Source organism: Typopeltis vanoorti, chromosome 5, assembly GCF_054136105.1.
Source record: "Typopeltis vanoorti isolate ZY-2024b chromosome 5, IOZ_Tvanoo_1.0, whole genome shotgun sequence".
NCBI lineage: Eukaryota > Metazoa > Arthropoda > Arachnida > Uropygi > Thelyphonidae > Typopeltis > Typopeltis vanoorti.
Window position 1 is genome coordinate 29,903,692 of NC_143553.1, and position 24,102 is coordinate 29,927,793.

A 24,102-nucleotide genomic window follows, 5' to 3' on the forward strand; every position below is an offset into this window, starting at 1 on the left:
ACATATTTAATTAGTAAATGGCGCAATATGTCCTGTATGATCTTTTTGCCTATAAAATCCAAATTAACAAACCACTCAAACATACTCTTCACATCTCAAGCCATTGTTTTTTTTCTAAAAGGAATACTGAAACAATCCTCACACTATTGAGTAACTGAAGCAAAAAATTTCAGCAGCAGTGATCATAAATTCTAGCTGGAGTTGTGCAAAATTTCTTACCTTGGCTTCTGGTTTAGAATACCATGGTGCACATAATGAAAATGTTTTACTTGACTTTCAGTCTCCTGAACCTGTAGAATTTATAGACACCAAACCCAATGTTGTATTTCATACATGTTCATAAAAAAAACAATTAAATCTGTATCCTCTTAGAAAAGCCATGTATATTAGGTTAGCATTTTACCTAATCTGCATAATTCATTTTCCACACATTAGTATAATATATGGGACAAATTAAAAAAAAAAAAAAAGTTATGATCCAGTCTTGTCATTAGTCAAGTTATATGTGCTTTAGCTTTTATATACACACACACATACGAGGGATGTCTGGAAAGTTCTGATAAACACCTAGAACAAAAAATAATTAATTTTATGTTTTCTTACATATCTTAAATGAAAAGATATTTTCTGAAAAAACATTTTTATTCTAGGTGTTTTTCAGAACCTTCTACACCCCCCCCCCTTTGTGTGTGTGTGTGTGTGTGTGTGTGTGTGCGTGTGCGCGCGAGCGAGCGAGCTAAAACATATAATTTTACTATTGACAGGACTGGCTCGTAACTTATTTATATATATATATTAAATTTATATTTATTTATTTTTATTCAGATAATATTGAAGTTGCTTGCTTGAAAACATTCCTAAAGGATGACATCTTCATGTTTTTTAAGGTAATGAATATGTATATTTTATTTTTGGTGTTAAAAAAAAGTAACACAGTACATACATGAAGTTATTCAAAGTTATGCACTAAGTTTTGAGAAGGAAAAATGTGGTTTCAGACCAGCTAAGAAGACATGCATATCACATTGCCAGTATATATACTATTATTCTGAAATCTCTCTAAAACAGTTCATGAAGCTGATTTCAAGTTATATCCCTCTTTGAATTCTAGTGGGTCTATACCAACCTGGAATATATCTTCCAGGTGAGAAGCATTAGGCTATCATTAGGCTTAACATCAGGTTTGGACTATATAGTAAAGTTCTGGCATTTTCCCTTCCTCTCCGTTTCTTTTACAGTGAGCCTCCAGGAATCTCATACCTTAAACAATGAGAAGTAATTTAAGTTTTTTTGATGTGGCTCCCACTCATGAAAAGTTTGTTTGTAAACCTATATCACATTCGTGCCATGGGCTGGCTAAGGACCCCCCCCCCCCCCTTATTTTTATTGATTTTATTCTTTGTATATTTTTTACATATTCCAGAAACCTTGATCTAGAGGTCAAACATGGAAATTTTTCAAACCACTTTAGTTCTCCCATAAGCAGGGAATTGGTCTCACACTGACTAGTTAAATTCATCTTTCACCTAATGACAATTAACATTGCCCAAAACAGGATTCAAACTCGCAGCCTGTTGATTGGAAAGCAGATGTGCTAACCACTTGGCCAACCAGGCCAGAAATTGGAGTAATTGAATTGAATTCATTTTAATGTATTATCTTTGAAATGGAAAAGTTGTTGTCGGATCTTGCCTTAGTGCTTGTATGACTTGCACCTTCCAGGATAAGTAAAGTACCATAATGTGGAACAATCACCTTTTCCATTTCAAAGGTATTAATAAAATGCCATATGATATAGACAGGATTTATATTGATTCTTTAAATTGTCTAATTGTTATACCAAGGAGTTATGGACATTTTTGGAGAAATTTTTATGTATTGCATATATAAATATTTCATTTCACATTTTTTCTTTACAAGAAATACAAAATTTCCCCATAATATTTTAATCCATTGATGTCCATTTTCATAAGTATGTAATGACTCACTTGTCCACTTTCATTGTCATAGATTTTTATTATTTCTGGTTGCACATAGCTGGTGAACATAACTTGGGTTTCTTTTTGAGCTAGCTGCATTGCTAGCAATTTGGAGTTCACATATACAAAGCTGTAGTTCATGTAGGCTTGAAGTAAAGACAACTATGCCATCCACAAAGTGTAAAATTGCTTAAATATTCCCCATTGATCTTTAAACATTTTTCTTCCCAATCAAGAAGTTTGAATATTTCTTCTAAGCATGCTATGAATAGGTTTGGGGATGATATTGTTCACATTCTATTATGCTCCTCTATATTTCCATTAAAATGAACTGTTGCTTTGATGTGTGTGTGGTCCTTACGTATGGCTCCTCCACTCGTTGGTTTTGTAATGCCTTAAGTATTGCACAAGTTTTTATGAAATCAAAGGTATTTTCATGATAAAACTAAGACATAATTGTAGTTGACATTTGATTACATTATTCAATTGAATAATGTAATCAATGTAGACCATTTGAATATGGTCTAGAGGTGCACTTGGTAAATACTTTGTAAACTGTCAATAGTAAATAGATTGTCAGTAGTTTTTGTTTTGTTTTGTTTTTCCTCGTCCTCTTGGTACATTATTTTCCTTCAGGTGTAGGGTAAAAAGTTTTGCTGAGCATTTATAGATCACTTTCCCACTTGCTTTTAAAAGTTCAGCTATGACTCCAGCCTTACCTGCAGCTTTTCCATTTTGCATGCTTTGGAGATATCCAGAAAATTCACCAAAAACAGCATTTAATCAAAATAAAAAAAAGCAATTAATTGAAAGGCAGTTCCTCAAAAACACAATTTATTGAAAGGCAATTCATCGATTGAACAATTCGCCGAAAACTTAATTATAAGGCATGCCAAGTGAACTGTCTTTATAAAAAAAAAAACTGCAGTTTTTATTGGATTAACTTGTGATGCATTTGAATCTTAGCATGATATTCCATTTATATCATCATCACCAAATTCCTGACATGCACTCTCAAGGGATGTACAGAATATTATGAGAGTACTACATGAAAAAACTTCCATCATTACTAACTTCCTATCAACAACTTTCCTTCATATCAATCTTATCTGTCAAGACTAACATTATCAGATCTTATATTTCTGTGTTCTAGGGCACTTTTTGCTATATCAATCCATCTATCTTTGCCTTCCTCTGGGTCTATTTCCTGCCAACCTGGTAGAGAACATTTGTTTTGCTATTCTTTCCTTTCCCATTCTGTGTGACCATACCACCTGAGATTAGCTCTGCTAAAGCATTCCTGGATGCTAACAGTATGAAGTTCTTTCCTAAAATCCTCATTTTTAATATGATATTGCCATCTGTTCACACCCCTAATCTTTCTCAGGACTCTCATATCTGTGGTCTCTAGTCTTTGGTCAAGTGTTTTATTTCTAACCCATATCTCAGATCCATAAGTTAAAATTGGTTAGAACACTGTCCTGTATACAGCAAATTTAGTATTTTCACTAGTTTCTCCCTTATTCCATATAAATTTATTCAGTTGACATCATGCCATACTGTTTTTTTTTTTATTCTGTTGTCTGTTTCCATATTTTATTTATCATCTTCACTAAAAATTGTGTTTAATTAGCTGAAATGTTTTACTTGTTCTATATATTCTCCATTCATGGTGTAGTTGTTATTTTCAATGTTTCTGCTTATTTTCATTGTCTTGTTATTGCTGATTTTCATACCAAATTTCTTACAACAGTTATTCAATTTAGTCATGGAATCTTGCAGACTTGTACTGGGTTGATTTAAAAGTATAACATCATCCACATAAAGTAAAAAGAGCTGAGATTAACATCTTCAATTTTGATATCAGGTTTAATACCACTTTACTTCCTAATGTGATTCATATAATGAATAACAGAGGGATAATGTACACCCTTGTCTGACACCGGATTTAACATAAAAAAAAACTTCCTGTGTTTCCCTCAATTCTAACTGAAATAAAGACTAAGTATTGCCACCATATAACTGTAGTTGAATAGCTTTTCTCTTGGCAACTTGTCATATGCCTTTTGCAGGTCTCCAAAACTTACATCTTTGTTATATTCCCACGATTTCTCAGCTATTTGTAGTAAAGCGAAAATCTGATTCTGACAGCATCTATTTGGCCTGAATTCAGCTTGTTCTTCACCAAGTTTCTTTCACAATCCTTCTCAACTGTTTCTCAAGGATACTTGCATAGATCTTACAAGGAACACTCCGTAAGGAAATACCTCTGTAATTCTCACATTCAGTTTTATTTCCCATACTATGAGATCTCTACTCCAATCATCTAGAATTCATCCTTCTGTCCAAACCTTCCGAACCAGGCATTGCAGCCACTGCAAGACTATTATACCTTCATGCTTGAGATTTTCTGATCAAATATCATCTACTCCCACTACCTTTCCACATTTCAGGCTTTTGATAGCTTTTTCTACTTCAAGTTTGGAATATTCAGTTGTGTTTTACCACTGTGCTATCACTGCTTCTTTCATTTAGCAATTATTCGAAGTAATTACTCCATAATTCAAGAATATCTTTTTCTCCAGTTTTCATGTCAACTTTATCATCTCTAATTCATTTTACAGCACTCTTTCCTCCATTTCTAAGCTTCTTCAATAACCTCCAGAATATCTTACCACCTTCTTGATATTTATTTTCTATGTTCTTGCCAAAGTCCTCCTATGACTTTTGTTTAGCTAGTTTTACACAGTGTTTAGCTTTCTTACATTTGTCTCTGTATTCTCTAAGAGCACAAGCTGACTTATTTGCCATTAACTTTTTATATGCTTTCTTCTTTTCCTTCACTGTCTCTTTAACTTTCTGTGTCCACCATGGAGTTCTGATTTTTTTTATTCTTGCATACAACCTTACAACATGCCTCTCTGGCTGAATCAGTCAGTGTTCTTCAAGGCTTGCCACTGAATCTCCAAGGTTTGGTTGCTGTTCTCAAATTCTTTCATTTTTTTTCTTGAATAATGTTTGTGTATTTTAGTCTACAGTTCTCATCTGAGAGCTGCTCAACTTTTATTTGCTTTAAAACTTTCTTACAAGTTCTTTTTCAATATGAAATTCAATTTGATCCTACTCAAGACTAAATAGTGATCACTTCCAATTTCAAATCCTCTGTACACTCTAGTTTCCTGCACCAGGGAGAAAACATCACTGTCAACAATAACGTAGCCAATGAGACTTTTCTTATTCCTTGAATCTTCTCTCCATGTGAATTTGTGTGCATTTTTATGTTGGAACATTGTGTTAGTAATAACCAGTCCATGTCCTGAGCAGAAATCCATTGGGTATTTGTCATTATTATTAACTTTACTCTTTTCTCCAAATTTTCCCAAAATATTTCTCTCTGTCCTTCTCTCCTATTTAGATATCCAACAGTGACCAACATTTCCTTTTTCGTTGTGTCAGTTGCTTTCTCTAACGTCTGAAAAAAAATTCCTCTACTTCTACCTTAATAGAACCTTCTGTGGAACCATAGGCACAAATATGTCTCATTATCCAGTTCCCCATTCTGATATTTGTCCACATCTCTCTACTTGATATTGCCTGTCATTCAAGATGAGTCTCGTATTTAGTGTTGAATACTATAACTACTCCTTCTTTTCCCTGATTGTTATTGCCTGAATATAACATTTTGTGTTTAGCGCTTAGAAAAATTTTGCCACTTTTTTTTGTTGTTGTTGTTGTTGTTTATTTGTTTGTTTCAGTCACACCTGTTATGTCGGTCTGTTACTTTTCCCAGTTTTTCTGCTAGTTCCATTTCTTTGCCATTCAGGCTTATTATGTTGATAGTACCAATCTTGAACTCTGGTGATGTTACTGAGTTGGGATGTGTTTCAGGATTTGCTCTAGTAGCTGACTTTTCACCGTTCACCCTGGTTCCCTGGTGAAAACAATGGGAGCCTTGTTTAAACTGGCAAAGCTCCAGCCTGCATGAAATTCTGTTATGTTGTAACATCCATTTACATTGTCATTTAAGCCAGTGAGAATACAATTTGGTTGGCTAAATCTCAAATTGCTAAATCTCTCATTTGGGGGGTGGGGGGGGGATATTCCTTTCATTCAGTATATGTGTTTTGTGTATTTTATGTGTTTCACACAATCTGAAAAAGATTGCGTGAAATATGTTTTCTCCAGAACAAACATCGATGTTTTTTCAAACACTAACTTACTTGAAATCTCCAATAAGTAGGATAGATGTCTCAAACAGGAAAATAAAATTGGTCACTTATATACAGTAATCTACTGTTTATCAGACCTGGTTTGGAGAGCAGTTTTTTTGATCAGCGATTTGAAGGATTGTTAAGTGGTGATGCTGGTTGGAGGAATGATAAAATGATAACCACTGAGAGATATTAAATGATCAATTCATAAACATACGCATACCACCACTGCATTAGAAACTTCTATGCAGATATTCATAAACGTCAACCAATTATTGTTGAAAATCAATAATTTTAACAGTTTTGATCACAATGGGAAAAAACGAAGGATCTTTCGGAGTTCAATAAAGGGCCCACAATAATGTGGGCACCCATCTGCTATATAATCCTTATATAATACTGAGTAAAATTCTTTAATTATTTTTGCTATAGCAATCCGTCTCTGGTTATGTTCCTATCTTGTAGTTTGACTGTAACTGTGTGTTTATTGCCATTCATCAATTTCTGTTTGCCTTTTTTTTGGAACTTCTGCTGTCTTAAGTTGTTTGTTATATGAGCTTGCAATTGAATTTTTATATTTCTTTCTTTGATTCATTTTATGATTGTTTTGCACAATTCAGTATATTCAGTTATATTTAGTAGGCTACCAGCATGTTTCATTTCTCTTCATATCTGAAACAGAAATTTTGTTCTGTTTCTCTTCTGCGATGCCAGCTGTTTGAAGTAGGCAGTGCAAAAGGTTTTGAGTAATAATCTCATTACTCAGGTGGATCAGCATTTTCATCAGTATCCATCCATTTCCCATCTATTCAAAACAGGTTGAGTCCCCTGATTAGGAGTTATAGAGCAATTTAATGCTTACCATTCTTTTGCTGCCAGCCTGGTTAGATGAGTGGTTAGCATAGCCACTCTCCAACTAACAGGCTGCAGATTTGAATTGCACTGTGGGCATGGATGTTTGTGATTTTCTCCCATTTGAGACCACCACCCTGCTTATTGAAGGCCTGAAGTGATTAGATAAAGTTCCATGTTTAGTCTCTAGAACATGGTTTCCAGATTATATAAAATAAATTTTAAAAAAAATACTATTATATTATTATTATTAGCATCATCATCATCCTAAGACTCCCTGGAGTCACAGACACCTCAGAGGTCCCTTTTGCCATATACACATTTCATCAAACCATGCCTTTAACACATGCAAATTCTCTGCTCACACCACACTCTCAAGCAATGCATTCCAATCATCCACAACTCTCCATGCAAAAAATTTGCTTCCCACTCCCCCTTCTCACACCCTCCTTATACAGCTTCAAAGGAATGACCTCTTGTTCTTCCCTGATCTCCCTCTGTCTTATGAAAAACCTCTTCAGCATTTATCCTATAACAAACCCTTACCAGCTTGTACTTCTCTATCATATTACCCCTCTTCCTCCTATCCACTAGACTTCAAATTACATTGTCTCAGCTTTTCTCATATTCAACATTCCAGAGATCAGAAACTATTTTGGTCAATCACTTCTAGATCCTCTCCAACATCTCTTCATCCTTTTGAAAACCAGGTGACCAAATCTGTGCACAGTAGTCCATACGTGGCTTAATCAGAGCTTGATACAATGGAACTAAAATCTCCTTACTCCTACAAGTCAGTGTCCTCCGCATCATTACTAGAATTTGTTGTGTTGTGCTCGCAGTTTTGGCAGTATGTCCTCTAAATTTCAGATCCTTATCCACCATCACCCCAAGATCTCTTATTTCCTCCACCTCCAACAGTATATCTCACCAAGAGTAAATTAAATCTACATCCCATCTTTGCTGTCCAAATTTTAAAACCTTACATTCTGCAACATTGAACTGTCATCCCTACTCCCATGCCTATTCACTCAGTCCATTCAATTCTTCTTGTAAGGTCACTACATCTGCTCTATTCCTCATAGTTTGTCCCACCTTTGCATCTTCTGCAAACATGAATATCCCCCATTCCAATCTTCCCCAATATCATTATCATACAGGTTAAACAGCTATGGCCCTAAAACAGAGATAGATATAATTTTATATCTATTTTTATTTTATAAAAATAGAAAAAAAAAATATCCATAGCCCAACCACTGTGCACGTTGTACCATAGGTTTGCAAAATAACCTTTTGTAGTGAGAGCAACATTTAAAAAAAATAAAATAAAAGTATTTATGTCTGTAGAACTGTATGTTCATAGGGTTAGTTTGCCTGTTTTCTGGAACATAAAATCTAAGTTTTTCTGTGAGAAAAATACACTCTACCACTGTATAAAACCAACTAACTCTCCATTTAATTGGAAAGACAAGTAGACTCAGATGAATCGGCTCCTGGGATTCAAACACTGGTCTTTTCAACCAGATGACTTGTCTATACCAAATGATCTATGGAGACTGTATTAAGAATTTTAAATCTGTTGTTTGATTCATGCTAGAATTTTTTTTTTTTTTAAATGTTGAGTTTGTGTACTCAACATTTAAAAAAAAAACTGTATTCAGTTTTGATCCTTGAATAATTTTTCTTCTTTCTTTTTGGCAATATTTAAGTCTTGCTGAGTATCACACAGTGGTCACTTCCAATGTCGAAGGCGTTGATATCAGAACAATCCTGAAAGACGTTTTCTTTCTGTTGCTGAGGATAGTCGGTTTCACTAGTTCTTCCATTTGGACTTTTCCATGTCCCATTTTTCTGTAGTTTTTTTTTTGATAAAGATTTATGTAGAGATTTACTTTTTCCACAAATTCTATTGGCCTTTTCATCTATTATCTGTTTTGCAATATCCAAAATTCCCATTGGGTGTTGATCTGATTCTTGTGTACCAATTTTGGCACTAAAATCTCCATTACAATTTTGAAATGTTTTCCTTTGTTTTAAATTTGTGATACATCATGACAGAAGTCATCAATTTCTTTATCAGTATAATTTATTGTTGATGCATAGACTTGGATAACCAGAGTGTATTTTTTTTTTTAAGATCTGGATAACAATACAGGTAACCTTCGTATAACGTGGATGTTAGGTTCCATAGAAATGCTGCGTTGTGTAAATCGCGTTATACGAGACTTAGATCACGTAGAAAAAGTAGGGTTAGGTTCCGAAATCGTTTTTTTTTTTTTTTAATTATATAAACAATGACCTATCCAAAAAACAATATTTTTATTTAATTCAGGTAATTCATGTAAGTTAAGAAAACATAAACTATGAGACAAATACGTACTATAAAATTATAAAAATTACAAATTGTACTTACATTTCATTGCACATAATGCATAAATGTTTTAGACACAATAAAATAAAGCGCGTATTTTAATCATCATCACTGTCTTCAGAAATAACATTTCGTAGATGTTCTTTAAGTGGCCGGAGGTCATCACCACTTAAAATCTCTTGAATATCATTTGTATAATTCTCATATGTATGTAACTCACCAAATAATAAACTGATCAGCTTGAGAATAACACACTTATGATTTTAAATGTGCTTTCCTGGCAGAAAACGAAGACAATTTTTAATAATAAACACTTTATACAGTAAATCATAGATGGCAAACCTATGGCACTCGTGCCAGAGGTTGCACGTCTGAGAATTTTGCTGGCATGTCAATGATTTACAGGTGATATCCTTTTATACACTTATAAATTATTCAAGTTTTTTTTTTAATTGTTACAATACGTACAAACTGAATTTTGTTTTACACAAGACAGCAGCTATAAAGACGTGCATATCATTGGTGCGGTGTTAACAAAAGATTGCTGGCCCAAAGACAAAAGCAACAGACAAGTATTGAGTTGGAATGCTAATTCTCTTCAATCAAATTCCATAACATCTGAAACTGTCATACAACATTCACTATCAGTTTTAACACATTCACAACAGGGTGTCATTTATCATTCCGATGGAACTTCTCATTATTGGCTGGCTCAACTCACACAAACGTTTCAACCCTTGGTTGAATTTTACGGCTTCTTGTTTGCGTTTGAGGTGGCAGGCGAACTCGCACATTCATTATATGGCATGTTTCAATTCTTGGTAGTCTTTTGTTTTAAGTTAACCTTTGTGATCTGTCATAATGACATCGAGAATTTCAAATGCAATAAACAAATACTTATTTCATAATTGAAAAATTGGACATAGTTTTTAGTTAGATACTGTGTTTCGGTGCAACATATGGTTTTGCTTAAGTCTATACAGCACAGTTTCTGTGAGAAAGGACATGTGATTTATTACTTAGCGCCATTTTTATTCCATCTGTCTCTAATTGCACTGTTTGTTGAGAATGACACAGACTGCAAAAGCCTCTGTACAGTACCTTATTCAGTGATGCAATAAAACTGAATTCAATACTTATAACTACTTGCATGATACGGGCAGACACAAATTTAACGAAGATAAAATTTGATTTTTAAGTCGCACTGTGAAAAATACGAAAAAAAAAATAAAGGGTTACTAGAGATTGTAGACTGTGTTATATCGAAACCGCGTTGAACAAGGGATACTACAATTTGTAGACCGTGTTATATTGAAACCGCATTGTATAAGTACCCGCGTTATACGAGGGTTACCTGTATTTGCTATTCGATCAGATGTGCTGTCAAATTCTATGATGATCATTTTTTTGTTGATTATGAACCCAGTTCTATAGATTAATTTCTTATCTCAGCTTCTACGGGGGGGGGGAGTCTGGTAAGTTCTGATAAACACTGAGAACATTTTTTTTTTTTTTTCATGTAAAAAATTTTAGGTCAGATTCCCAAGATCCGTCTGGTTTCTAATGACAACGTGATCTGATTACCTGGGAATTCTTAGTGCTTGCTTTCATGTTTAACCACCTTCTGCCATAGGTGGTAACATTATGGCCTGCCTACAGCGAACCACACTTCTGCTACAGATTGATAAATGGGGTAATGGTTTCACATAGCATTACCAATCCCAATACTACGTCCTTAGCACTTCACTTTATTAATTATATTAAGATCTCTTCTGATGTACAATGGATAATAGGGTTTCCCCCTATTTTCCACCTGGGGGATGCACTCAGTTGCTAGCGCAAGTCCCGAGATATATACAATCACTCCTCGACTTACGATGGAGTTTCATTCTGATGATCCCATTGCTAGTTGAAAAGATCATAAGTTGGAAATCATTATATGAATTGTGTTAACAATTAACAAGCCTGACTACTAAAATGTATATGTCTGTTTTGTTATATTTAACTAATTTTACTCTTTGTTTATAGTGAAATAATGCAATGTACAAATTACAACTTAAAGTTACTGTAAAAATTTTTACATTATGTCCAACTTTAGTGTGTATAGTTTGCCTTTGCATAAATTTCTCTCTAAGAAGCAATTGCAGCTTGCCGCATTCTATCCACTTTGTTAAATCTCTCCATTTTGGAATCCATTTCCTCAAAGTACCTTATTGACGGAAGCAACTGTCTTTGCCAGTTTTTTTCACTGTAAACTTTTTTTACTAGTTGGTTCCTTCTTTTTCTTCAATTTTCTGTGCTTCTAGCTCTATGAGATCTTCATTTGAGAACTCTTCTTTCACTTCTTCCAACAAATACTTTTCATCTACATTCATTGTCAACCTCCAACTCTTTAGCTAGCATCACAGTCTTGTCACCAATCTCATGTAATATTTTGTCACATCATGTGAATCTACAAACATATTTTCAACAATTTCTTCAAAGTACCATTCATGCACTCTGCTGTCTCCTCACTCCATGCTGCATCTACATTTTTTCAACAATTCATGATATTTCATTCTTTCCAAAGTTTGAGGATTTACTTTCCCAAAGTAGCAGCATCAACCCAAGCAAATGTATTTCTTAAATAACGTGTCTTGAAGGCAAAACTCCTGTTCCACAAGTTGCAGAAGTGAGATGGAAATCGATAAACATACTACAGGATGATTGTAACTATGAGTAGTCTAAAGTTGAGGACTAACTGTGTGTGTGTGCATGTGTGCATACACAGAAACACACACGCGATGTGAAATATTTTGTGTTGGGTTATGTGATATATCATAGTAGATTGCTCATTCATGAGCTTGTCAATTTAAAAGCTTTTGTGACTTTTAAAGTGATTAATTTTGACCATTTAACTATTAACATTCAAGACAGTATGTCACCTGCATATAAACTAGTGTTTATCATCTTATAAGACATGAAAGAAAACTTATACATTTTATCAGTGATGCGAAACCTTATATACATATACAGTCATACCCCGACTTACGCGAATCTGGAGTTACGCAGTTTCTTATATGTACGTATTCCTGTCCCGCTTCATGCCTCACCACTAGTCATATCTTTCAGGCACTGGCCACATTCGCCAGTGTCGCACATGCTGTGAACAAGTACTGATGTGTTTCGCGCAGTCTCCATTCATACACGATTTTTATAGTCTACAAACCTTGCGATTGTTTAATGTTATGGTCTTGATAAAAATTTTATCACATAAAAAATAATAATGTCATCCAAAAGAAGCAAGTCTGATTCTTCTACAGCTAGCAAGAAAAGAAAAACATTGACTTTGGAAACAAAACTCAACATTATTAAGGATTTTGAAGGCGGAATTAAAATTTGTGAGCTAGCAAAAAAGTTTGATCTACAGGAATCCACAGTAAGAACAATCATAAAAGAAAAGTTTACAGATTTTGGAGGATATAGATTCAAACGGCAAGAAATAAAAAATCATTAGGCTTGCTATGAAGAAATTTTGCATGACAAGAAAAAGACATTATGCTGTCAGACGAATCTATTAAATTTTATGAACATCGAAATAACTTTCTTTTTTTTATGTACGAAAAACTACAATTATGATTATATTTCTTAAAAAATATAGGTGTTTTTGTAAACCTTTGGTCCCAATTGTATGTTTGTATATATAAATTACATGCAAAATTATCCCCTGAGTTATGCGCATTCGGCTTACGTGCTTTTTGTTGGTCCCACCTACCACGTAACTTCGGGGTTTTACTGTGTATATATACGAGGGTGGTCTGAAAAGTTCTTGGCCTCAACCATAGATGGCAACACAATTGGCACTATTTTTTTTTTTTTTTAAGTTGGTACATCTGTCATAAGCATCCATGTGAAATTGCAAGTCATTCTATCAAGTAGTTTGTTTTGTACAGCTGTCTGAAGCAAAAGTGTTGTCTGGATCCATAAAAATGAATAAAATTGAGTATCGTGCGGTTCAAAAATTCTTTGTAAAAGAAGGTTTAATGCCAAAAGAAATTCATTCAAAGTTCATAAATGTTTATGGGCTCTTCTCCTTCATTTTCGACAATTAAGAAATGGATACCGAGTTTAAATGCAGCTGCACCAGCCTTGAAGATGTCCAAAAAGTGTAACAACACTAGAAATCATTAATCAAGTGCACAATATGGTATTGGATGACTAGCGAGTCAAAGTGCATGAAACTGCTGAGCCTATAGCTTTTCAAAAGAACATGTAGGATATATTTTCCGTGAAGAATTGAAAATGAAAAAGCTTTGCGCAAGATGGGTGCCACGCTTGCTCACAGCAGGTCAAAAACGCACTTGCATGAAAATCTCTGAACAGTGCTTGGAACGTTTTAACAAGAATAAAACTGATTTTGTGCATCGATTTATTACTATGGATAAGACTTGGATTCACCATTACACACCAGAATCCAAACAGCAGTTGAAGTGGGCAGAAGCTGGTTGTTCAACACCAAAGAAGGTAAAGTCAATTCCATCAGCAGGAAAGGTCATGACATCTGTGTTTTGGGATGCTAAAGGCGTTTTGTTTATTATGTTGAAAAGGGTAAAACAATAACTGGGGAATATTATTCAGATCTTTTAACCAGACTAGACGAAAAAATTCGTGAGAAAAGACCAGTGGTTTGCAGAAGAAAAAAAATCATCTTTCATCAGGACAAAGCACCTGCCCATGAAGATGTTTTGGCAATGGGAAAATTAAGGGATCTGCACTATGAATTGTTGGAATATCCACCCTATTCCCCAGATTTGGCTCCCTCTGACTTTTATCTCTTCACCAAATTAAAGTGATAGACACTGCAAGTTTTGTGGGCTATTGAAAAAGCTTAGAAATAGGGAAAAGAGTACTGTCAAAGTAATCAGATGACAAAGATGGCATAAGAATCAAAGATAAAATATTCTAGATGTCTGGAAGAATTACTTGGAAAGATTGCTAAGACAATGATAGAAGCTATGACTGAACTATAGTAGAAAATATTCAAGAGAAATGCAATCAGGATCAGTATTTAAAGTAGAAAAACAGTCAGAAACGTGAAATGTGGAGCTAGAGCAGGTGACAACGATCAGAAATGGTCATTGAAAAAGTTCTACATTGGTTACACTGCATACAGAAGGCCTGGCCCTAAGATCAAATTCCAGATTATTGGAGTAGAGCCCATAGTAACTATTTATTTAAAATAAATAAATAAAACAATGTGAAAATTAGAGAAATTTTCATGCTGAGTGTTCTGGGTAAGATTTATGCAAGCCTACTTGAGAAGAGGTAAGAAAAATTGTGGTATGGGAACTTGGAGAAGAATAAGCTGGGTTCAAGCCAAATAGTAGTTATCAGAATCAAATTTCACTTTAAGAGATAGTGGAGAAACCATGGGAATATAACAGGGTATTTAAGTTTAGTAGATCTGAAAAAGGCATATGTTAAGGTGTGGCAAGAAAGAATCTGTTGTTTTAAGGATACTTGCGACATAAGACTGAATGATATAATCACGTAATCACAAGAAAGATATTTATTTAACCAAATATTTCGGTCTGGAAATAGCAGACCATCGTCGGTGGTATTACAAGAACAGTTTAAAAAAAAAATATACAAGCTAGAATACTAACAATAGATCGTTGAAATTAGAACATGCCGCGTGATGTTATATCACTAAGTATGAAACGAAATATTTTGAAGTAGAAACATGATTGAATTTGCTATAAAAAAAAAAAAAAAAAAAAAAAAAAAAAAAAAAAAAAAAAAAAAATTAATGAGTAATCTTGATTAGGCTTTCCCAGATTTTTGATATAGATATGCAGTCATTACGATTCAGGTTGGGATGATGGAGCAAGGCCTCCACGCTTTCCTTGAACAAACGTTCGAACCTATAACGGGATCTATGTAAGAGGCGCGTTTTGGACCAAAGGATGCTGTGGTCAGTTTCAATCCCGTGTTGAGCCAAACCAGACTTTTCAGGTTTATTGTGAAGAATGGATGATTGATGTTCTTGGATTCTTTTTTCAAGAGAACGTCCAGTCTGTCCAAAGTAAGAGAGATCACAGTTGCAAGGAATTTGATAAACTCCAGGAAGAGATAAAGTTGAGCGTTTGTCTTTAGGAGAAGGAAAATGAGAAGACAATTTGTTAATAGGAGAATACGTAGCTGTTAAATCATATTTCTTCAAAATTCTTGCGATAGGTTCTGAAATACCGGAGATATAAGGAATAGGTACTCGACGTATTGGATCTTTGTTGTTTTGTGGAGGATTATAAGATGTAAGAAGACGTTGAATACTTTTTTCAGAAAAGCCATTGAGTTTCATGTGTTGCTGGATAGTAGAAAGTTCTTTCTGTAGATAATCAAAAGTAGAACAATTAGTTTTGGCTCTTTTGATGAGACATTTTATAATTCCTGTTTTTTGACATGGATGATGGGCTGATTCTTTCAGAATATAACGACCTGTGAATGTTGGTTTCCTGTATACTGTAGTTGTAAGAATATTTGAAGATGATCGGATGAGGAGAACGTCTAAAAAAGATAACTGGTTGTTTTCTTCTAATTCCATAGTAAACTTTATGCGATGATGTAAGGAATTAATACTGTTTAAAAAGGAAGATAAAGTGTTTTTACTGTGAGGTCAAATAGCAAATATGTCATCTATATATCTTACCCAAAAAGATGGTAGAGGGAAACTAGATGTGAAGAGGACTTTTTCTAAATGTTCTAAATAAAAGTTGGCTAAAGCTGGAGAAAGAGGACTTCCCATGGCTGTTCCTTCTACTTGGCTATAAAATTTGTTTTGACATATGAAATAACCAGAATGTATAACGAAATCGAATAGTTTTATAATATCTTGAGGAAAGATGTCAGCAAGTAGTTTTAAAGTTTCCTTAAGAGGTACATTGGTGTATAAAGATTCTATATCAAAACTAACCATAAGATCTGTAGGTTGTAATGAGACATCTTTTAATTTTTCTAAGAAATCTGAGGAGTTTTTTAAAAAAGAACTCGAGTTGCCAATGTAAGATTTCAGTAATTTAGCTAGATATTTGGCTATACGGTAAGTAGGAGAATCAATGCAATCTACTATTGGACGAAGAGGATAGTCAATCTTATGGATTTTTGGAAGGCCATAAAATCTAGGAGGTCTTGCAAAATGAGTTTTAAGTCTTTCAATTGTGTCTTTATCCAAACTGATGACTTCATCAAGGAGAGAATTTAATTTCTTTAGTTGTCTGTTGGTTGGATTATAATCAATTTCTTGATATGTGGAGCGATCTCGAAGCAAAAGAGAAAGTTTTCTTCTGTAATTTACTGAGTCCATAACTACTGTTGCTTTTCCCTTGTCAGCTTTAGTGATAATGAGGTGATTATTTTTTCTCAAGGACTGTAAAGATTTCATTTCAGAAGGAGATATGTTAGAAGGAGGAAGTTTAGCCTTAAGTAGAGAAGAAGCGACTTCTAGGCGAAGAGCATTAGCTTTATCGCTGGTTAGATGATTAAGATTCCTTTCAATGTTAACTAGGAAATCTAGATATGGTATTTTATTTGGAACAATAGAAAAATCATGTCCTTTTGAAAGGATGAGGGTTTCGCTTTTAGTCAAAGGACGTCCGGATATATTTACAATCCAATTATCTGGAGTTATGAATGGCTTGGATTGTTTAGACGAAAGAGCCTCATATTTACGGTTAAGATGTTGACTTAGTTTATTATAAGCACGTTGAGTAGAACGTTTAGCTACATTTAGAACTATGTGAGAAAGATGTGGATCCAAATTTGTGGATATATAGGTGCGTAAATCAGAAGTCTGATGACTGTGAATAGCAAGATCACGTTTAGCAGCTTTAAGTTGATTACGGATTAGAGATAAACTTGTGTTCCGGTAAATATTATGAGCTCCAGGAGATTTTATTGTTTCTTTAATCTTAGCGAAATTGGGAATAATCTTGTTGTCGCGGCACTTTTTTAAGAAATTAATCTTTGCTCGTAACCTACCTTGTATAACTGAAAGTTTTCCTAATTTACCAGTTATTTTGGTAGCATTTTCCCCGTGAAGGATAAGAATTTGTTGTTTTAAGGATACTTGCGACATAAGACTGAATGATATAATCACGTAATCACAAGAAAGATATTTATTTAACCAAATATTTCGGTCTGGAAATAGCAGACCATCGTCGGTGGTATTACAAGAACAGTTTAAAAAAAAAATATACAAGCTAGAATACTAAATCATCTAACCAGCGATAAAGCTAATGCTCTTCGCCTAGAAGTCGCTTCTTCTCTACTTAAGGCTAAACTTCCTCCTTCTAACATCTCCTTCTGAAATGAAATCTTTACAGTCCTTGAGAAAAAATAATCACCTCATTATCACTAAAGCTGACAAGGGAAAAGCAACAGTAGTTATGGACTCAGTAAATTACAGAAGAAAACTTTCTCTTTTGCTTCGAGATCGCTCCACATATCAAGAAATTGATTATAATCCAACCAACAGACAACTAAAGAAATTAAATTCTCTCCTTGATGAAGTCATCAGTTTGGATAAAGACACAATTGAAAGACTTAAAACTCATTTTGCAAGACCTCCTAGATTTTATGGCCTTCCAAAAATCCATAAGATTGACTATCCTCTTCGTCCAATAGTAGATTGCATTGATTCTCCTACTTACCGTATAGCCAAATATCTAGCTAAATTACTGAAATCTTACATTGGCAACTCGAGTTCTTTTTTAAAAAACTCCTCAGATTTCTTAGAAAAATTAAAAGATGTCTCATTACAACCTACAGATCTTATGGTTAGTTTTGATATAGAATCTTTATACACCAATGTACCTCTTAAGGAAACTTTAAAACTACTTGCTGACATCTTTCCTCAAGATATTATAAAACTATTCGATTTCGTTATACATTCTGGTTATTTCATATGTCAAAACAAATTTTATAGCCAAGTAGAAGGAACAGCCATGGGAAGTCCTCTTTCTCCAGCTTTAGCCAACTTTTATTTAGAACATTTAGAAAAAGTCCTCTTCACATCTAGTTTCCCTCTACCATCTTTTTGGGTAAGATATATAGATGACATATTTGCTATTTGGCCTCACAGTAAAAACACTTTATCTTCCTTTTTAAACAGTATTAATTCCTTACATCATCGCATAAAGTTTACTATGGAATTAGAAGAAAACAACCAGTTATCTTTTTTAGACGTTCTCCTCATCCGATCATCTTCAAATATTCTTACAACTACAGTATACAGGAAACCAACATTCACAGGTCGTTATATTCTGAAAGAATCAGCCCATCATCCATGTCAAAAAACAGGAATTATAAAATGTCTCATCAAAAGAGCCAAAACTAATTGTTCTACTTTTGATTATCTACAGAAAGAACTTTCTACTATCCAGCAACACATGAAACTCAATGGCTTTTCTGAAAAAAGTATTCAACGTCTTCTTACATCTTATAATCCTCCACAAAACAACAAAGATCCAATACGTCGAGTACCTATTCCTTATATCTCCGGTATTTCAGAACCTATCGCAAGAATTTTGAAGAAATATGATTTAACAGCTACGTATTCTCCTATTAACAAATTGTCTTCTCATTTTCCTTCTCCTAAAGACAAACGCTCAACTTTATCTCTTCCTGGAGTTTATCAAATTCCTTGCAACTGTGATCTCTCTTACTTTGGACAGACTGGACGTTCTCTTGAAAAAAGAATCCAAGAACATCAATCATCCATTCTTCACAATAAACCTGAAAAGTCTGGTTTGGCTCAACACGGGATTGAAACTGACCACAGCATCCTTTGGTCCAAAACGCGCCTCTTACATAGATCCCGTTATAGGTTCGAACGTTTGTTCAAGGAAAGCGTGGAGGCCTTGCTCCATCATCCCAACCTGAATCGTAATGACTGCATATCTATATCAAAAATCTGGGAAAGCCTAATCAAGATTACTCATTAATTTTTTTTTTTTTTTTTTTTTTTTTTTTTTTTTTTTTTTTTTATAGCAAATTCAATCATGTTTCTACTTCAAAATATTTCGTTTCATACTTAGTGATATAACATCACGCGGCATGTTCTAATTTCAACGATCTATTGTTAGTATTCTAGCTTGTATATTTTTTTTTTTAAACTGTTCTTGTAATACCACCGACGATGGTCTGCTATTTCCAGACCGAAATATTTGGTTAAATAAATATCTTTCTTGTGATTACGTGATTATATCATTAAGAAAGAATCTGTTCAAATCCTGCATTTATGCGGTGTAAATGGAACATTAACAAAGCACTGTATACCCTATACTTAAGTTGTAAATCGGCTCTTAGAATTGAAGGAAATACAAAAGGAGGGTTTGACATAAAATCAGATGTGGCACAAGAATGTACACTGCTATTCACCACATTATGAAATAATTTGGCATTAAACATGATATCAAAATTGGAGACATTCAAGTGAGCTCTTTACTTAATGCAAAAAATGTTACATTCCTATGAGTACAAGTTTTCATTACTCTTTAACCAAACTGAATAATTTCTGTAGCAAGTTTTTTTAATGTTTAAAAAAAAAAATATGAAAAATAAGCAGGAAGCTAGAAAACATCAACTGCATCCTCAGTGGTTGAACATTTACTTCTCAAAACAATTGGGGGATATTTTGGTTTTCTTGTAAATTATAAAGTTATAAAAATAATTTACAAATGTAACACATTTATTTTAAAACATTCTTAATATACAACAGTGTAGAACATGCAACTGCATACAAAATCATCTTAAGACTTGTCAAAACGTGTCTTAGCCGTATTAGCATATGGGGGCTATAAAAGTGTTGCTTATTGCACTCACTTTCACAGTACATAATTATCACTTCAATTGTAAACTTGTGTCATCTACTGCCCATTATTTTGTTAAAAATGGCAGAGCAACATGATTTCCTGGAATCCATGGCTTGGAGAGCCATTGGTTGATTAGAAGCTGGAAAAATGCAGAAAGTTGTCGCTCAAGCATTGTGTATCTCAAAGCGTAATTTTGCAACTTTGGAATCGTTTTCTGGTGATGGGAAATGTTCCAAATTGTACTTCATGCCATAGATTTATATGCCTGAAGACCAATGGTTTGCATTCCACTTACTGTAAATCACAAAAGAGCTAGAAGAATTTGGGCACAGGAACACCGCAATTGGACAAATGAGGATTGGGCTTGTGTACTTTTTAGTGACAAATCCAGATTCAGTCTGCAACCAGATAACCAACATATCTTGATATGGCGTGTAAGTGGAACAAGAAATAATTCACAGTTTGTTCGTGAAAGACCCCAACATCAAGGTGGTATTGGGCTGAAATAAGTATAGGTGGCTACCGATCTCTATTTTATCAGAAATGGTTCCTTAACAGACCAAAGGTATCATGATGAGATTTTGGAACCTATAGTTCATCCATATGCTGCTGCCAAGAATTGGCCAAGAATTCATTTTTATGGATGACAATGCTCATCCACACCGTGCAAATTTGGTACAAGAGTGGTTTGAAGAAGAAGGTATTGAATGAATGGACTGGCCTGCCTGTTCACCGGATTGTAATCCAATCAAACATGCCTGGGATGCTTTAGGTTCAGTACATTTCTGCTCGACTGGTGCCACCATGATCACTTCAAGAGCTCGAAATTGCTCTCACCGAAGAGTGGGGAAATATCCCACAAGAACTGTTTGATCATCTTATCCGGTCTATGCAATCAAGATGTACTGCTGTTTTGACTGTTAATAGAGACCATATGCCCTATTAAAAATTAACAAAAGCATTTTTGGCTATTCTTGTTAAAATTATTTCACACTAAAATGTATAATTTGTTAAATTTGTAATAAATATCGATTATTTAAACAATATCTCATCGAATCCACCCTATCCATAAGTGTTAAGGTACTTTATACATATCATGTATAAAGTACCCAATAGTTATAATTATTTGCAGAAATTTATAATTATCTCGCAGAAACTAAAATATCTCTGAATTGTTTTGAGCAGTGTATAAAACCAGTAAAATACTGGTTTGTAATGGTCATTTTTGTTAAATATCTAGCTCTGTTCTGATGTCTTCATTTTTTATATGGTCCAATTTTGTGCATCCTTTAATTGCACTTAAATATCTCATTTCTGTAGCTTGTATTCTACTTTCATCTTTCTTTTTAACAATCCATGTTTCTGAACCGTAGAATAGGAGTGTCCATTACTTTATGCTACCATATGTCCTACTTAATGACTGCTGCTATTAGATCCATTCTCTTCTTAATGTTGAGTAACTCATTATAGTTTTTCTTTTGTTCTTTTTATTATTCTTTCATTGGATTCCAATCCCAACCTTTTTGCTGAATGTTATGCCATTAATGGTTGCTGACAGTGAAATTTTGAAATTAATTTAGGATAAAACAGTGTTCAAAGGATTTAAAATGGGGAGTAATTATAAACTACTTCTAAGCAAGAAAAAAATCACTGAAAAGCAAAATTGATTAAGAAAGATTAAAAGAATAAAGTAAACAGCATTTATGAATAATAATAAATCAAATACAGAGTCAGGTATTCAGTTATGATGGGAAAAAGTGAATTTTTCCCATTATCCTTTATCAATTATAAAGAAAAAAAACAATAAGCACTTTGTAATTGACTAAAGAAGCAAAGCAATCCAGTGAAAGAATAAAATGTATAGAAAGTTCCTGGAAAGGAAACCATCCTATGTTTTTAAAAACTGTATAGAGAAAAACATAAGAATGGAAATGTGTGTAAAGGTAGATAAACAAATTGAGAGGAAAACCTTGGAAAGAAATTTAGAAAATAAATATTATAAAATAAATATTATGATTTGGGGCCTCCCTCGATGAGTCTAATGACTCCCTGGAGTTGCCCGTAATAATAGTAATAATAATAATAAAAAAAAGTTGGGAAAGTTCTACAGACTATTGAAAAAAATTGAAGAAATGAAATGCACCTATAAAGATATGATCACTAGAATTTTTAACTTCTAAAATAAGTAGTAAGGAAATCATAGAAATGCGATAAGAAGAGTAAGAAGCTGCATCTAATTTTTGTAGAAAATGCATAGTATTTATAAACAAAAACAGACATCAAAACTATATATGTTGCAAGTGGAATTTCATGGTGATATATATAATCCTTACTCAGAAATTATTTCTAAATCTGTAGTGCATTCATACAATGGATGGGGGTAAGAATTTTTTTCTATTTTAATTACTTTTATATATTTTTTGTATTTTTATTTATTTTTTTACATAGTATAATGTTTTGATTTTAGAATAATTTTTTAACATGTTCCGAAAACTTTACTGTAGAGGCCAAATGTGACTTTTTTCAAACTGAGATCTTCAACAAGCAAGGTGGTGGTTACACATTAAGTGGTAAAATTCATCTCCCATCTAAAATATAAGTGAGAGACTCCATTCAGATCTAAACTATATGTTAGATTTGGATGATTTGGGGGGGGGGGGTATGACTGCATACTTATCTCTACTGTTATTTATAATATATGCAGAATCCATAATGGAAGGTCATAAATAATCTTGATGTCAAAATAAGAAGAATAAACTCAGATCATCACTACCAATTGTATATCATACTCTAAAATAAATATTTAAAAACGCCAACTATAATGTCCTCAGAACACTAATTTTGTACAACTACTATTTTAAAATAGTTTGAAAATTATCATTAAAAGAGACTAAAATTATAAAAATAAGAAAACATAATATCAGTGTCATTCTCCGTAGTAAATCTGTGGAGCATGTAATGCATTTCTAATACTCTGAATGATGCCAAGAGATTATATTCTTGGTTTAATCCTTTCTTCAAATGTAAGCACTTTCAACACCTATCTCTAATCCAGAGTATTTTAGTAAAAAAGTATATTACTAACTATACCTTATTACTAATTATTGGCTACTTGTATATGGAAAGTATGGCTTCTGCATTTTTTCAACCTTAGTATCACTTCTGGATCTGGCTCCCACTGATGAAACCTCATTAAAGGTTGAAACTGGTCTGGGTAGTGACCCTTCCCATAATGCATAGCATTATACATGTCTGAAAGCATATGTGCTTTGCATTATGGTATGCTAAGGCAAGTGATGTGAAGTCATTAGCCTCTATATACGAGTTACCCAGTCCTGAAGATACTTCAGGTGCAAAGTTGGTTTGCTTAAACTTGGATAAAGGATTAAACAAGAATATAATTTCTTGGCATCTTTAATTATAATATAACCAAGTGTAAAAAACTTTCAACTTTGATATTCAGATCTACTTTATCATCTGGATCACATGGTCCAGGTGATAAAACACAGGCTTAGGCAAGATATGAAACAAGTGAACAGAAAAGTGGTTATTGCTGATAACCAGGGCTGGCTTAACATGGTAAGCAGGTGATATATCGCATCAGGGGGCCTTCTTCAAGGGGCGCTGAAGTGAGTAGAAAAATAAAAACATATTTTATTATTGCCGTTTATTAAATGTGGAGGTTCAACTAAATATATTGTAATAAATACTGTGATTTTTAATATTTAGCAAAAACTTGAAGTTGTTTTTTGCCATGTGTGGTACAGAGTTGGCAGAAGCACTAAAAAAGGCGGGTGTCATGTTACAGCAGGCACCTTACACTACCGACTTTCTTTTTT

At 33.7% G+C, this 24,102-nt stretch overlaps 1 protein-coding gene across 1 annotated transcript in view; it reads left to right on the forward strand.

The window, feature by feature from the left end:
- Positions 1-24,102, forward strand: part of Ide (Insulin degrading metalloproteinase) — a 599,910-nt gene that overhangs the window by 525,319 nt on the left and 50,489 nt on the right. Inside the window, exon 26 of the mRNA XM_090392302.1 lies at positions 826-887. Within this exon, the coding sequence (XP_090248428.1) occupies positions 826-887 (62 nt within the window). The remainder of the gene's footprint in view (positions 1-825; positions 888-24,102) is intronic.